The sequence below is a fragment of the Canis lupus genome, chromosome 26, assembly GCF_048164855.1.
Source record: "Canis lupus baileyi chromosome 26, mCanLup2.hap1, whole genome shotgun sequence".
NCBI lineage: Eukaryota > Metazoa > Chordata > Mammalia > Carnivora > Canidae > Canis > Canis lupus.
Window position 1 is genome coordinate 24,203,689 of NC_132863.1, and position 14,940 is coordinate 24,218,628.

General features: G+C 42.6%; 1 protein-coding gene across 4 annotated transcripts in view; it reads left to right on the forward strand.

Moving 5' to 3' along the window:
- MAPRE1 (microtubule associated protein RP/EB family member 1) overlaps window positions 1–14,526 on the forward strand; it is a 32,554-nt gene extending 18,028 nt beyond the window's left edge. For all 4 annotated transcript variants that reach the window (XM_072800574.1, XM_072800575.1, XM_072800572.1 and 1 more), the window contains exons 4-7: window positions 2,383–2,590; window positions 6,354–6,475; window positions 12,132–12,284; window positions 14,047–14,526. In XM_072800574.1, the coding sequence (XP_072656675.1) occupies window positions 2,383–2,590; window positions 6,354–6,475; window positions 12,132–12,284; window positions 14,047–14,103 (540 nt within the window). In that variant the 3' untranslated portion in view covers window positions 14,104–14,526. The remainder of the gene's footprint in view (window positions 1–2,382; window positions 2,591–6,353; window positions 6,476–12,131; window positions 12,285–14,046) is intronic.
- The last annotated feature ends 414 nt before the right edge of the window (window positions 14,527–14,940 follow it).

Consider the following 14,940-nt stretch of genomic DNA (forward strand, 5'->3'; position numbering starts at 1 on the left):
AAACCGCTGCGCCACCCAGGGATCCCTTATCTTTGTTTTAGTAAATAATGTATTATGCAAAATTAAGTATTTCCCCACCCTATTAGAATGGTTTCTATTTTTTTTTTTTTTAATTTTTTTTCTTTCTTTTTTTTTTTTAATTTATTTATTCATGATAGTCACACGGAGACAGAGAGAGAGAGAGGCAGAGACACAGGCAGAGGGAGAAGCAGGCTCCATGCACCGGGAGCCTGATGTGGGATTTGATCCCGGGTCTCCAGGATCGCGCCCTGGGCCAAAGGCAGGCGCCAAACCGCTGCGCCACCCAGGGATCCCTTTTTTTTTTTTTTAAAGATTTTATTTATTTATTAAGAGTGAGAAGCGTATGAAGGGGAGGAGGAGCAGAGAATCTCAAGCCAATTCCATGCCGAGTGTAAGAGCATGATGTGGGGCTCAATCTCAGGACCCTGAGATCATAACCTGACTCAGAATCAAGAGTTGGATGCTTAGCTGATTGAACCAGCCATGTGCCCCAGAATAGTTTATTCTTTTTTTTTTTTTTTTTTTTTTTTTTTTAGATTTTATTTGAGAGAAAGCACGAGCGCAGGGGGTGGGGGAGAGGGAGAAGCAGGCTCCTGGCTGAGCAGAGAGCTCGATGCAGGGCTGAATCCTAGGACCCTGGGATTATGACCTGAGCCAAAAGCAAGACACTTAACTGAGTAAGCCACTTGGGTGCCCCCAAAATGGTTTATTCTTTTAAGCCATTTATTGGGGAAAACGTTTTTTAGTAAAGCTTGTAATCACCCCTAAGTTATCTTGCTGGTGTATCTGGTCTTTATTTACTTTATTTAGTCTTTTATTTTAGTCTGTATAATATATGAAATATGCTTTTGTATTGAACGAATATCATTTAGGCACCAGTCATAGTTTAAATTAGATATAGTTTATGTGCAGTACTTTTTCTTTTTATAGAATTGTATTTTATTTTAAGAACAAGGAAAATTTATAAAGCATACAAGAGCAAATAGTGTGGTGATCCTTTATGTACCGTAAGGATTATCAAAGCATGACCAGTTTTTTTCCATTTCCCTTAACCTTATCTGTTGTACTCCCAGATTATTGAGAAGTGAGTTCCAGATAACATTTTGTTAATAAGCATTTCAGTATCATACAAAATAATTTCTTAAAATTGTATTTATTTGCTCCAAGGGGTGGATATAGTTCAGAATATTACATATATATATATATTTTTAAAACATTCATGACTATATTTTCTTTTTTTTTTTTTTAAGATCTTATTTATTTATTCATGAAAGACACACAGAGAGACACAGGCAGAGACACAGGCAGAGGGAGAAGCAGGCTCCATGCAAGGAGCCCGATGTGGGACTCGATCCCGGGTCTCCAGGATCACACCTCGGGCTGCAGGTGGCGCTAAACCGCTGTGCCACTGGGGTTGCCCCACATATATTCTTTTTTATAAAAATACCATTGCAGTTAGAATCCTAGAAGAGTTAAAGATAGTTAAATTCTGGTGAACAGTCCAATAATTTGAGGTAATACCTGATAACAGGTATCCTTGTACAATAAAAAAGTTGACAGGGTTGTATTTTAATGGGATTGGAAGTACTTGAAAAACATACCATTTTGTAGAAATCTGGGACAGGTTTATGTATCTTGACCTGTTTTTTTATTTTTTTACTTTTAAGATTATTTATTTATGCATGAGAGACAGAGGCAGAGACACAGGCAGAGGGAGAAACAGGCTACATGCAAGGAGGCCAATATGGGACTCAATTCTGTTCTGGGACTCTAGGATCATGCCCTGAGTCAGAAGGCAGACGCTCAACCACTGAGCCACCCAGGCGTCCCTTGACCTATTTTTAAGACAGAATTTTTTTCCTTTTTTTTTTTTTTTCTGGATGAATTTTTTCCCCCAGCTTTATTGGAATGTGATTGACAAGACAGATACCTGGGATTGGTTTGTGCTCTGGGCTTCATTCTTTGTGACAGGCACTATGGCAGTGTAGGTTGCATGTGAGATTTCCTCTTTATAGTGGAATGACATGTCTTACCATGTGTTTGGATGTGTGTATGTGACTAATATATGATACTTGTTCTTTTGCATTTCTGATTCCTTTTGATGGACTGGGAGGGGGGTTGACAGGTCTAAGTACTGTGTGGAAAGCAAATGAATGAAACTTGCTCTATAAACTTTCAGGGGCTTACTTACTTAGCACTAAGTTCTTGCCTCTAAAATTTTTTTTCTCCTTTTGGCAGAGCTTTTTTTTTTTTTTTTTTTTTTTTTTTGGCAGAGCTTTATACTGATTTGATGCATGGACACGTATGATGCTTGCCACAACCTCTTGCTTTGGGCTAAATAGTCTTGATATTTTTCTGCAGATAATTCCTGTGGACAAATTAGTAAAAGGAAAGTTTCAGGACAATTTTGAATTTGTTCAGTGGTTCAAGAAGTTTTTTGATGCAAACTATGATGGAAAAGACTATGACCCTGTAGCTGCCAGACAAGGTCAAGAAACTGCAGTGGCTCCCTCCCTTGTTGCTCCAGCTCTGAACAAACCGAAGAAACCTCTCAGCTCTAGCAGTGCAGGTAAAACAACAAAACAAAAACACCATTTCCAAATAATAGTATTCTGAGTATTCATTCAGTCATTTGTGCATTCAGCCTTCATCTGGAGGTTTTTTGAGCAGCCATAGGCTTAGGGAGATGAAGGAGCACAATCCCAGCCATGTGGCAGGAGCATGGGTTGTGGCATCAGGCAGACCTGTGTTTGTTCTTAGGTCTTTGTAGCCCTGTGTAAGTACTTCATCTCTTCTCCAGTTTCTTCCTCTGTGAAATGGGAATTTCAGTACTTTGCCCAGAGGGGGGGTTCTTGAGGCCTAAATGAATTACTTATGTAATTTAATTTTGCCAGTACTCTTTAGTTGTATGGGATAGAAATTCCTCAGCTTGCAAAAGAGAGCTTTAGTTTGAACGCAAAGACTTTTCACAGGGCCCTGAGATGGGAAGTTACAACCAGACCTGAACCCCCAGGAACTGAAGGAGCTTTCTAGGTCTCTTAGGGACTATGCTTGGCCCTCTGCATCATCATCCTGTCTGCAGACCAGCTTCTTGTGCTTACTATGGCTTCTCTGCCCTCCCTAGAATTTGAGATGCTTAGAAGTGGCTTTGGCTTGCTGTGATGCCAGCAGAATCTGGGAGGCAGTTTTTAGAGACTGTCTCTAAAAGGTTTTGGCTTCGGGATACCTGGGTGGCTCAGCGGTTTAGTGCCTGCCTTCAGCCCAGGGCATGATCCTGGAGATCCGGGATCGAGTCCCATTTTGGGCTCCCTGCATGGAGCCTGTTTCTCCCTCTGCCTGTGTCTCTGCCTCTCTCTCTGTATCTCTCATGTATAAATAAATAACATCTTTTAAAAAAAAAAAGGTTTTGGCCTTGTACATTTCCCAAAACCTCTTTGCAGTTGTGTATTCATAGAACGTATGTATACTTAGGGGCAGGGCAGATGTTCTGCAGATGTTAACTTCTCCTTTTCCAGAAGTTGCAAAGAATATAGTTAAGATCCCATAGTAGTCTGCTAGGTAGAGAGAGACATTGCATAGTTTTTAATTTTCATTCTTTTTTTTTTTTTTTTTTTAAGATTTTATTTATTTATTCATGAGAGACACACACAGAGAGATAGGCAGCGACACAGGCAGAGGGAGAAACAGGCTCCACGCAGGGAGCCCGACCTGGGACTCGTTCCCGGGTCTCTAGGATCACGCCCTAGGCTGTAGGCGGCGCTAAACCGCTGAGCCACCAGGGCTGCCTTGCATAGTTTTTAATTTTCATAACTTTATTGAGATGTGGCTCCTTCCCAAGCCAAGGGGTTGAGGTATGATTCACTTGCTGTATAATTCATTCATTTAAAATGTACAGTTGATTCTTTATAATATATTCACAGATATGTTCAACTAGCACCACAACCAAAATAATTTTTAAATTAAAAAAAATTTTTTTAAAGATTTTATTTATTCATAGAGAGAGAGAGGCAGAGACACAGGCAGAGAGAGAGGCAGGCTCCATGCAGGGAGCCCGACATGGGACTCGATCCTGGGTCTCCAGGATCATGCCCTGGGCTGAAGGCGGCGCTAAACTGCTGAGCCACCCGGGCTGCCCTAAATTTTTAAAATTTTAAAAGATTTTATTTATTTATTCCCGAGAGACTCAGAGAGGCAGAAACATAGGCAGAAGGAGAAGCAGGCTCCCTGCAGGGAGCTTGATGCAGGACTTGATCCCAGGATCCTGAGATCACACCCTGAGCCAAAGGCAGATGCTTAACCACTGAACCACCCAGACACCTCACCATGACCAATTTTAGAATGTTTTTATTAGTTCCTAAAAGAAACTTTTATGTGCCCCAAAGTGGTCACTTCCCATTTTCCCTCAGCTCCCCCTATCCCCCAACACTGGGCAACCACTAATCCACTTTATTTGGAGATTTACCTATTCTGAACATTTCACACAAATGAAATCATAGAATGTGTGGTCTTTGTATCTGGCTTCTTTTATTTAGCGTATTTTTTTTTTTTTAAGATTTTATTTATTTATTCATGAGAGACACAGAGAGAGGCAAAGACATAGGCAGAGGGAGAAGCAGGCTCTATGCAGGGAGCCCAACATGGGACTCGATCCTGGGTCTCCAGGATCGGGCCCTGGGCTGAAGGTGGTGCTAAACCGCTGAGCCACCCGGGCTCCCCTAGCGTAATGTTTTTAAGGTTCATCCATGTTGTAGTACGCGTCAGTACTTCATTTTTTTTTCTTTTTTTTTCTTTTCTTTTTTTTTTTTTTTAGTACTTCATTTTTTTTAATGGCTAAATAATACTCCATTGTACAACTATACCATGTTTTATTTTTTTATTTTAATTTTTAATGGGGGGGTGGGGACAGAAGGAGAGGGAGAGAAAGAGGGAAAGAATCTTAAGCAGCCTCCATGCCCAGTGCAGAGCCTGATGTGGGGATTGATCTCACAACCCTGAGATCATGACCTGAACTGAAATTAAGAGCTGGACACTTAACTGGCTGAGCCACCCAGGCATCCCTATATTGTATTTATTCATCAGTTGATGATGATCATTTGGGTTGTTTCCCCTCCTGAGCTGTTATGAATAATGCTACTTTGAACATTCCTGTACAAGTGTTTGTGTGGGCCTGTTTTCATTTCTCTTGGGCATAAATCCAAAGGGTATATGCTGTAGAGCACAATTCTTGGGTTGTATATGGTTCCTCTCTTTAACCTTTTGCAGAACCACCAGACTGTTTTCTAAAGTGGCTGCACCGTTACACATTCCCATCAGCAGCATGTATGAGAGTTCTGATTTCACCAATTATTGAGTGCTTAGCTTCCTAGAATGGGGATCTGTGTAGATAACCCTATGTATTTCATATTTCAGATGCTGATAACAGGCAAGTGGAGACTTGCACTAAGCATTTGGTTTTGGGGATGAACGTATACTAGAGATCATCCAGGAGAAGTGCCTGTACTTGGGGGTGAAAGGCCTTATGGTTATTGAACTGTTTGGGGTGTCAGAAAGATCAGATATTTCTAAACTTGGCATAATATATGGCTTTACAAAATAATTGCTAAATAAATGATTAAAATCATGAACGATAAATTTACCTCAAGATAGCCCATTCTTAATTATTCTTGATTGTTTTAACTTTACTCCTTTTTCCTTAACTTTGTCAGCTTTTGGCTCTGCTCACAGAGAAGTCTGTAAGTCCTAGTCAGGGCGCTGCTTTCCTCTCCTAACCCTCCTAAACACCTTCTAAAAGGTGAGCAATATGCGGGTTTTGAGGTAATTAGTGGTAAGAGCAGTCTCTACCACCCTTCTCTTCCCAAGCCAAGGAGTTTGAGGTTCTAAGATGGGGGGCATCTTACTTTCCAGATGGGAAACCTTGGGTACCTGGCAGCATCTGGGACCGTGAGCTCGTTCCTGGCATGAAGTTTGCCTTTGCTTCATGAAGTTGCCCTGTTTGTGGATTTGGTTGGAGCTAGGTTAAGATGGTCTTCGCCAGAATGACTGCGTCTCTTTCAGATGGTAGTCTTCTTTACCCCAGCGGAAAAAAGACCTCACAGAGGGAGTCCTTTCCAGCACAAAAGATGGTGGCTAAAATTGGTACTTAACTCTGCTGCCAGGTTAAAAACCACTTTGGGCAAACATGGGAATGTTGTCTTGCATGCTGGGCTCTCTACAGGAGGTCTCTTCACTGCATAGCTGTGGAGGGCAGTTGGTCACAGCCTCCTCTTGTCTGGTGGGGTTTTTTTTTTGTCTTGAAATTTCTCCTCTTAAAGAAAGCTCTGCTCCTCTCTCAGCTCCACAGAGGCCCATTGCAACACACAGAACTACTGCAACCCCTAAGGCTGGCCCGGGTGTGGTGCGAAAGAATCCTGGTGTGGGCAACGGGGATGATGAAGCAGCTGAATTGATGCAGCAGGTAGGCACCTCCTCTGTCTAAGATCAAAGACTGAAGTTTCTTCAGGAGAAAGAATGCTTGACAACACTGTTGCAGGGAAGGCCTGCCTGTCTTTTTGTAGGAAGGCCTGCCTTGTCCCTCTGCTGAAGCGGTCCTCATTATGTGTGAGCACTTTGAGTGCTGTGTGGGGAGTGGGAATGTGGAAGTGCAGGTGGAAGAGAGGGATCAGGTGTTTCTAAGATCTATTAGTGTGACAGAAACCAATGTCTTTGGAAACCCACCCATAGTAGAACCCTGTTGAAGGTCTCTGAAACACTGTCAGGGTTCTGTGGGATTCAGAGAGTGTCTCTTGACGTTTGTCTCTGACAAAAGATAAAGAAAAGTTCCTTTCTAAATAGTAAGGAAAAAAGAAGATTCCATAGTTTCTGTACTGAAATTGTGGGTCATTGGAGATGCAAGTTAGAGTGGAACTGGCATGGAAAGCCTGTTATTGATCTTCTGTTCTTACTAGTTCAGTCATTTGAAACATACTCTTTAGAATTAATTAAATATCCTGATGGTACACATCAGAGGTTTCTATGGATCCGAACAAAATTTAGACTTTATTTTTTTCTTAAAGATTTTATTTACTTGACAGAGCACAAGCAGAGGGAAGTGGCAGGCAGAGGGAGAGGAAGAAGCAGGCTGTCTGCATAGCATGGTGCCTCATGTGGGGCTTAATCCCAGGACGCTGGGATCATGACCTGGGCCGAAGGTAGACACACAACTGACTGAGCCACCCAGGCACCCAAAATTTAGACATTTTTGCACCAGTCCTTATAGTTTTGTTCTTTTGCTTTTAGGTGATTCTCTTGATTAATACCAGGTTTTTTTGTTTGTTTTTGTTTTTTTTGTTTTTGTTTTTGTTTTTGTTTTTTTAAATTTTTTTTTTTATTTATTTATGATAGTCACATAGAGAGAGAGAGAGAGAGAGAGGCAGAGACATAAGCAGAGGGAGAAGCAGGCTCCATGCACCGGGAGCCTGACGTGGGATTCGATCCCGGGTCTCCAGGATCGCGCCCTGGGCCAAAGGCAGGCACCAAACCGCTGCGCCACCCAGGGATCCCTGTTTTTGTTTTTTAAGATTTTATTCATGAGAGACACAGAGAGAGGCAGAGACACAGGCAGAGGGAGAAGCAGGCTCCATGCAGGGAACCTGATGTGGGACTCAATCCTGGGTCTCCAGGATCATGCCCTAGGCTGAAGGCGGCCCTAAACCACTAAACAGCCGGGCTGCCCCTAATTCCAGTTCTTTTTTATTTTATTTTATTTTATTTCTTCATGAGAGACACAGAGCACGAGAGAGAGAGAGGCAGAGACACAGGCAGAGGGAGAAGCAGGCTCTATGCGGGGAGCCAGACATGGGACTTGATCCCGGATCTCCAGGGTCACAACCTGGGCTGAAGGCGGCACTAAACCTCTGAGCTACCTGGGCTGCCCCTAATTCCAGTTTTAAAATGGGGGATGCTCTATGATTTCTGTGTGTTTGGGTTTGAATCCTTTAACTTTCTTGAAAACCAAGTCCTAAAACCTGGGGGCAGAGGCCTCACTTGAACCTGGAACCTCTCATAACAACCCAAGCCCTACTCCTCAGAGATCAGGATATAAGAGCCTTGCCAGAGATCACGGTTTTTTTTGTTTTTGTTTTTCCCAATTTTTGATTTGTGTGTGCCCTGTGATTCTAGGTGTCGTGGGGATGTCAGGTGACTGGGTCATCATCCCTATTAGTGTGGCTGCCTTGCGTACCCTCTTAGAACTGTCACTGTGAAGTACAGAAGTCCTGGAGAATAAGGAGACTTCCCTGTTAACTGTTGGTTTCTAGACAAGGATGTACACAGGAAGCAGTCTCAGGGAAAAACAGTGTTGCCAATGCCAGGGCTGGGTGGCTAGCCCAGGGTTGATTTTGGAATCTCTGGGAAAAGATGTGGCAGATTCTTTGGGACTGCTGTTCTTGGCACAGGTAGTGTCCTGTGTGATGGGGCACAAGCTTTGGGTTGTATAGATTTGGGGACTTTCCTAGCTCTGCCACTTCTACTTGGGGCAAGTCAGTTAACCTCTCTAAACTTACTGTGTTGTGTGAAGTTGAGCAGATTATATGAGCTAGTGTTATTTGGGTCCCTGGAGTGGTGTCTAGGATAAATGGTGAAAATAGCAATGGATAAAAGACAGTTGTGATTATTATAGTTCTTGTCCATGGTCTTAATAGAGCAAAATAGATTCTGCAGTGTCTTTTTGAAAGCTCACAGGTGTCAGATTGTCTTGACAAATGTTAATAAAAACAAAAATAACTGACATTTTTAGAGTGGTTTGCCATAGCTTTAGTGAGTACTTCAATTTCACTTTTACATTAGTCTGTGAGGTCTCACAGATAGTGACAGTGTGCTGGGGGAGGTTAAATGACCTGCCCTGAGAGTTGAGTCAGCTGCCCCCGTCCTGCTCTCTGGAGTACTTGGGCTTGTGCAGGGTTTCCATTTTGTTTTCTCTTTAATATGAAGGATTTTTTAAGTCCTCTCCAGGTTGCCAGAATTCTTACCTATAACACCCTGTTACTAACTTCCTTGGCTTATTTACCTGATCTGTCTGGCCCCTTGGAAGTATTTGAATTTGTGGCCCTTAGCAAAGGTGTGGAGGTCTAGGGAACATGACTGCAATGTGGGAAATAGAGCCAGACAGGCTTCTTGGGGCAAGAGGACAGCAGTGTATTCTCACAGATTACCTACTGGTATCCATTTCCTTAGGAGATCTGCAACAATTCTGCATTCCTAACACATCCTGGAGAAGTTTACTTTTAGTTGATTTGAGTCCAGAGCAGTTCAAAAGAGAACGTAAACCAGAGATATGAGGCACATACATAATTTAAATTTTTTTAGTAGGGATGTTAAAACAGTGAAAAGAAACACATGAAATTTCTTCTAATAACCCATTACGTGTATCCAAAGTGTTACCATTTTAACATGTAATCAATACAAATAATCATCAATGAGATATTTTACGTTTGAAGACCGTACTAGGTCGTTGAAATCCTGTGTGTATTTAATATTTACTGCCTGTCTCAATTGCATTGGCCACTTTTCAAGTACTCAGATACCCATTTGTATGGGCCAGTGCAGGTCCAAAGCATTCTTCTTGGGTTTCCTAAGTTATAGCTATTACTTTACTGCAAGAGAAGTTTTAAGAGTGACATTGATTACTAGCCACAGAGTTTTAATAACCTCAAAGGGTAAACAAGCGGGGAGTGAAAGCCAGTGACTTCATAGTGTGTACTAATTATTTCCTGTGGATACCTACTTAATGAGTTATGTCATGGAGGAATGCTGCTTTGGCCTCACAGGGAGGCCCAAAAGGCTGGGTTCTGGTGCCTTTGATGATGTGTAGGTCCAAGAAAGTTTGACTTGGTTTGTGAGGGAGGCACTAGTGAGCCATGGGTGATGGACTCCAAGGTGTAGCATACCTTTTGAAGCTCTTTTGACTTCCTTTCCCTCCTGAGTCACTAATGTGATTAGAAGGCCTCTTCCCTAGCTCTTGGGTCTTAGAACTGAAGATTTAAGGCAACTTCCTACTGCTGGGGTCAGTCAGCTCTTGTCCATCCCCCCCCTCCCCTTTTTTTAAATTTTTAAATTTTATTTTTTAAAAAGATTTTATTTATTCATAGAAACACACACACACACACACACACAGAAGCAGGCTCCATACAGGAAGCCCGACGTGGGACTCAATCCCGGGTCTCCAGGATCACACCCCAGGCTGCAGGTGGTGCTAAACTGCTGCGCCACGGGGGCTGCCCCCCTTCCCCCTTTTTTAAAGAGTTACTTGTTTTAGTGAGAGAGAAAATGTGAGCTGCTAAGTGTGGAACCTGACTGGGGGTGGCTCCATCTCACGTCCCTGAGACCATGACCTGAGCTGAAATCAAGAGTCAAACACTTAATTGAACCACCCAGGTGCCCTAGGTTTTCCCTTTCCATCCCCTCGTCCACTTTGGGGCCGAGAGTTTAAAGAAGCAACAGCAGCAGTAAAATCAGGTTTGGGGAGAAGGAGAGGCAATAGATGATTTAGCTTTGCTGGCTACTAGGTGATGCTAGTATTTCATTGAAATTCTCAGTTATTTTTAAAAGTGATTTCTGTGGGGTATGCTTGGGTGGTTCAGTGGTTGAGCGTCTGCCTTTGGCTCAGGTTGTGATCCTGGAATCGAGTCCTGCATCAGGCTCCCCATAGGGAACCTGGTTCTCCCTCTGCCTATGTCTCTGCCTCTGTCTCCCGTAAATAAAATCTTAAAAAAAAAAAAAATGATTTCTGTGGTTGATAAAGGAATAATTGAAAGACTGTTTTCATCAGGCCTTTGATGATGAACATTGAAATTAAGTAATTGACAGAATGGTCCTTGTGGTTCTGGACACCTTTTCTCATTTCTGGATGCTTCTCGACTACAACTTATGAAGGGGGAGTTTTCCACCTTGGGACAGGACTTGATCCCTTTGGGTATATCTGGCTTCTTTGCGAGTCCGTGGGGGAACTAAAGAAGCTATTTGCTTCAGTTTTTGCCTTTAGTTCAGACGGCTGGACTTACATGTCTGTGGTGCCTCTCAGGCACTCAGAATTCCCTACTGCCTGAATTGTTCTCAGTAGCTGCACTTTTGATTTCCTTCCTTGGCCTTGCCTGTGGCCCCAGCCTGTGTGTCCCATGAGTATTTTATGCTGCGTGGTATGCCATGTAATTTGCATTTGTAATTGAGAGTTAAATTAAATTCACATGTCATAGAGTTGAATGTCTTGGAATGAAGATGTGCACTATGCTTAAAATGGCCATGAGAAGTCTTAGGACATTTATTAATCTTGGCTACATAGAGACCCGGCCTAAGCACTGAGATTTATTTCCTTTTGGCCTTTTGTGAGAATTAGAGCCCCTCAGCAGGATGCCTGGAGAATCCTGCAGCACATGTGGTGAGCTGGCGAAATGCTTGCTGGAGCTAGCAGTGGAACGTGCTGTGCTAGGTCTGCTCCCTGCTTCTGTGTCTTCTCTCCCTTTTGAAACTCTCTTGGGAGAGAGACAGGTGCCAAGACTCTTTCCTCTCCTTTTGAATAATGAATTGCTCCTCCCATCCCTAGCATATGGTAGCCTCTGGAGAATCATTGAGTTCTCCATGCTTGGGCCACTGTCACTTCTAGCTGTTTTTGACTAGCGTAGTCTTTTTAGTCAGTAGTCTTCTTCTGCCTTGCCATTTCTGCCTTGCTTCTCTGGACCAGACCCTTTTTTTCCATTGACCACCACGTGTAGAAAGACCTGGATTTCACAGACCAGTGCCCTGGTGAAAACTCAGTTGATGCTTGTCAGCCACTTTGCTGGGCAGGTTGTGGATTCTGCTTCTTTATTTGTCTCAGGATCCCAGAGTTTCTTTCCTTGATCTATTCTTAGTTCCTCATGATTTCTGGTGTAACCTGCCTCTTCCTGGGAGATGTTATAGTCAAGGTGGCCACGTTATTTATCTGGAGCGAAAGAAGACTGGTATTAAACTAAAGTGGGTTTTGGTCCATGTTAGTGAGTGTGATGGAAGACCATGTCTCCTCTCAGCTTAGCAGTTTGTCTGATATGTTGTTGGTACATGAATGCTTAGTATCTTATCCTTTTTAATGTCTTACGCAGGTCAATGTATTGAAACTTACCGTCGAAGACTTGGAGAAAGAGAGAGATTTCTACTTTGGAAAGCTAAGAAACATTGAATTGATTTGCCAGGAGAACGAAGGGGAAAACAACCCTGTATTGCAGAGGATCGTGGACATTCTCTATGCCACAGATGTATGTGTTGCCATTTTGCCATCTAAGACAAAGTAAATTTTATCTGGTTGGTTTCAGCGCTCAGTGCTGGTGCTCCTCATGTTCTAGGATAGCATTCATCAAAAAGACTTTGACTTCTGAAAGTCAGCCAGAAGGCACCTCTGCTCAGCCTCAGCCTCTGCCTTGAGGCCTGTGAGCCTTTGAGGCAGGAATAGGACAAGGAGGTGGCTGGCTTGCACTGCTTCTGTGGTTTATGGCCACTGATAAGTGATGAGTGCCACCAAATGCTCTTAACCCCACCATCCCTCTCCACCCCTGCAACTTGGACCCCTCAGCCTGATGTGCTGTCTCCCATTTTATCAGGGCCCCAGGCATGATATGGCCCCTTTCGGATGTCCCCTGCCCATGGCTGTATCTCTGTTCCTCCTCCTCAGGAGTGTGCCTGGTTCCCATTTCTTCATAGTACTTTATGGTCAAGTTTCTTGGGATCCATGTATGTTATTACACAGCAGAATCTGGTGATACTAATCATGACATGCTAGCTGATCAGGGAAGACTAATTTTTTTCCTACATTTAGGATTTGGTATCTTTCTATGTCCAATATTTAATGGCTTTACTTATTTATAAATCTGCATACCTAATAAGGTCTGTACCATCAAGTTGCAGTGTATGTCTGTTTTATAGTGTGTATAGCAGTATACAAATACAAGGTAATATTAATATTGGCATTAACACTGTTCTCTAAATCTACCAAGTAAATTTCAGGGAATGAAGACAGATGACTGAAGAGATGATACTTTGTTCCATAAATTCTTATTCTGGGCTTGCTCTATGCTAGCTTCAGTGAAAACAAAGATGATGAAGATGCAGAGGCCCTTGGTCTAGTCTGAGTATTATCTTAATGGAGTCTTAAGTAAATTCAGCTGTGGAGATTTAGTTAAAAATAAGATGGTGATTGAAGGAGAAGTCTGATTTTTATGGTGATCTAGCCATTATTATGCAAGAATGCCCTGGAGTGAGCATTAGTGGGAACCTCAAATCTGCTGTATTTCCATGCCACTAATGTTGGGTCAGTCTTGGAGGTTACTATAGGTATTGTGAGTGTTTTCGGTAAACCCACAACACCCACAATGGCATGCATGGTCCTGAAGTGCTGTCAAAGAAATGCATAAAGGAAAAGTTGGCTGCATAGACAGCTTATTGAGAAGAGATGATATGGTACTGAACTTTCATGGTGACATCAGGGGTTTTTGAGGGTACATTTTCTTTTTTTTAAACAAACTTACTGAGATAGAATTGACATGGACTGTACACATTTAAGTACAATATGATATGTGATATCATCACCATAATGAAGACATAATTAAGAAATCAACTTGTGCTCAGTTTTTTTTTTTTAATATTTTATTTATTTATTCATAGAGACAGAGAGAGAGAGAGGCAGAGACACAGGCAGAGGGAGAAGCAGGCATCATACAGAGAGCCTGACATGGGACTCGATCCCAGGTCTCCAGGATCATGCCCTGGGCTGCAGGTGGCACTAAACCACTGCACCACCAGGGCTGCCCTTGTGCTCAGTTTTTGACTGTTGTGAGATGTGTTTCCACTGTCTAATAAAGTAGTGGTCATGTGGCCTTGTACTATTAAACGATAAGGGTGTGGTAGAGATGGGAAGAGTCACTGACTTGAAGAGACTGTTAATATGAGACAAGTGACATCACAGTAACTGATCCTTCATTTGGTGCTGAGTAATAGCTTTCCCCTCTCGTTTTCCCATTTTAGGAAGGCTTTGTGATACCTGATGAAGGGGGCCCACAGGAGGAACAAGAAGAGTATTAACAGCCTGGACCAGCAAAGCAACATCCGAATTCTTCACTCCAAATCATGTGCTTAACTGTAAAATATCCCCTTTTATTATTCTTAGAGGACTCACTGGTTTCTTTTCATGAGCAAACAGTACCTCTTCTTAAAGTGCACTTTGCAGAAGTTTCACCCCTTTTCCAATGAGTTTGAGTTAGGAGCTTTTACCCTGTAGCAGAGCAGTATTAACATCTAGTTGGGTCACCTGGGGAACAGAGAGGCTGACCATGGGGCTCACTGTGTGGATGCTGGTAACACTCACTGCTGGAGAAGGTGCTTTTATGTCATACACTGAGGTGGAGTCCTCAGTAGAGAAATGTAAAGACTGATTTGAATTTTAAGCTAATGTGAAATCTTGGCAGAGAACGTTTTAATAAATAAATGCCTTAAGAGTATTTAAAATATGCTTCCATATTTCAAAATATAAAATGTACCATGACAGGAGAATTTTACATGTTTGACAGGGTGTCTGGGAAGGAAGGGCCAGACCTCTGGACCTTTGGAATCTGCTGTTCACAGGCCTTGCAGGGCTGCTTGAATCCTCAAAGACCTAGACCTTGGCTCAAAAGGGAAATTTAAAAAGTTGCTCTGTAAAGCCATTTGGTGTCCTTGACCAATCGTATCCCTCCTCTAAGAAGCAAGAGGCATTGTTGCCTGGATGAATAGAGGGCACGTTTCAGCCCTGAGATGTTGAAGAGCTTGAATTTCCTTGAACATTTCTCTGACGATTTTTCCAGTTATCCCTGAAATTTCTATGTATTGTGTTTTTGGGAAATGAGGTGTGTCCAGTTTCTAAATCTAACAACTACTTTTGGG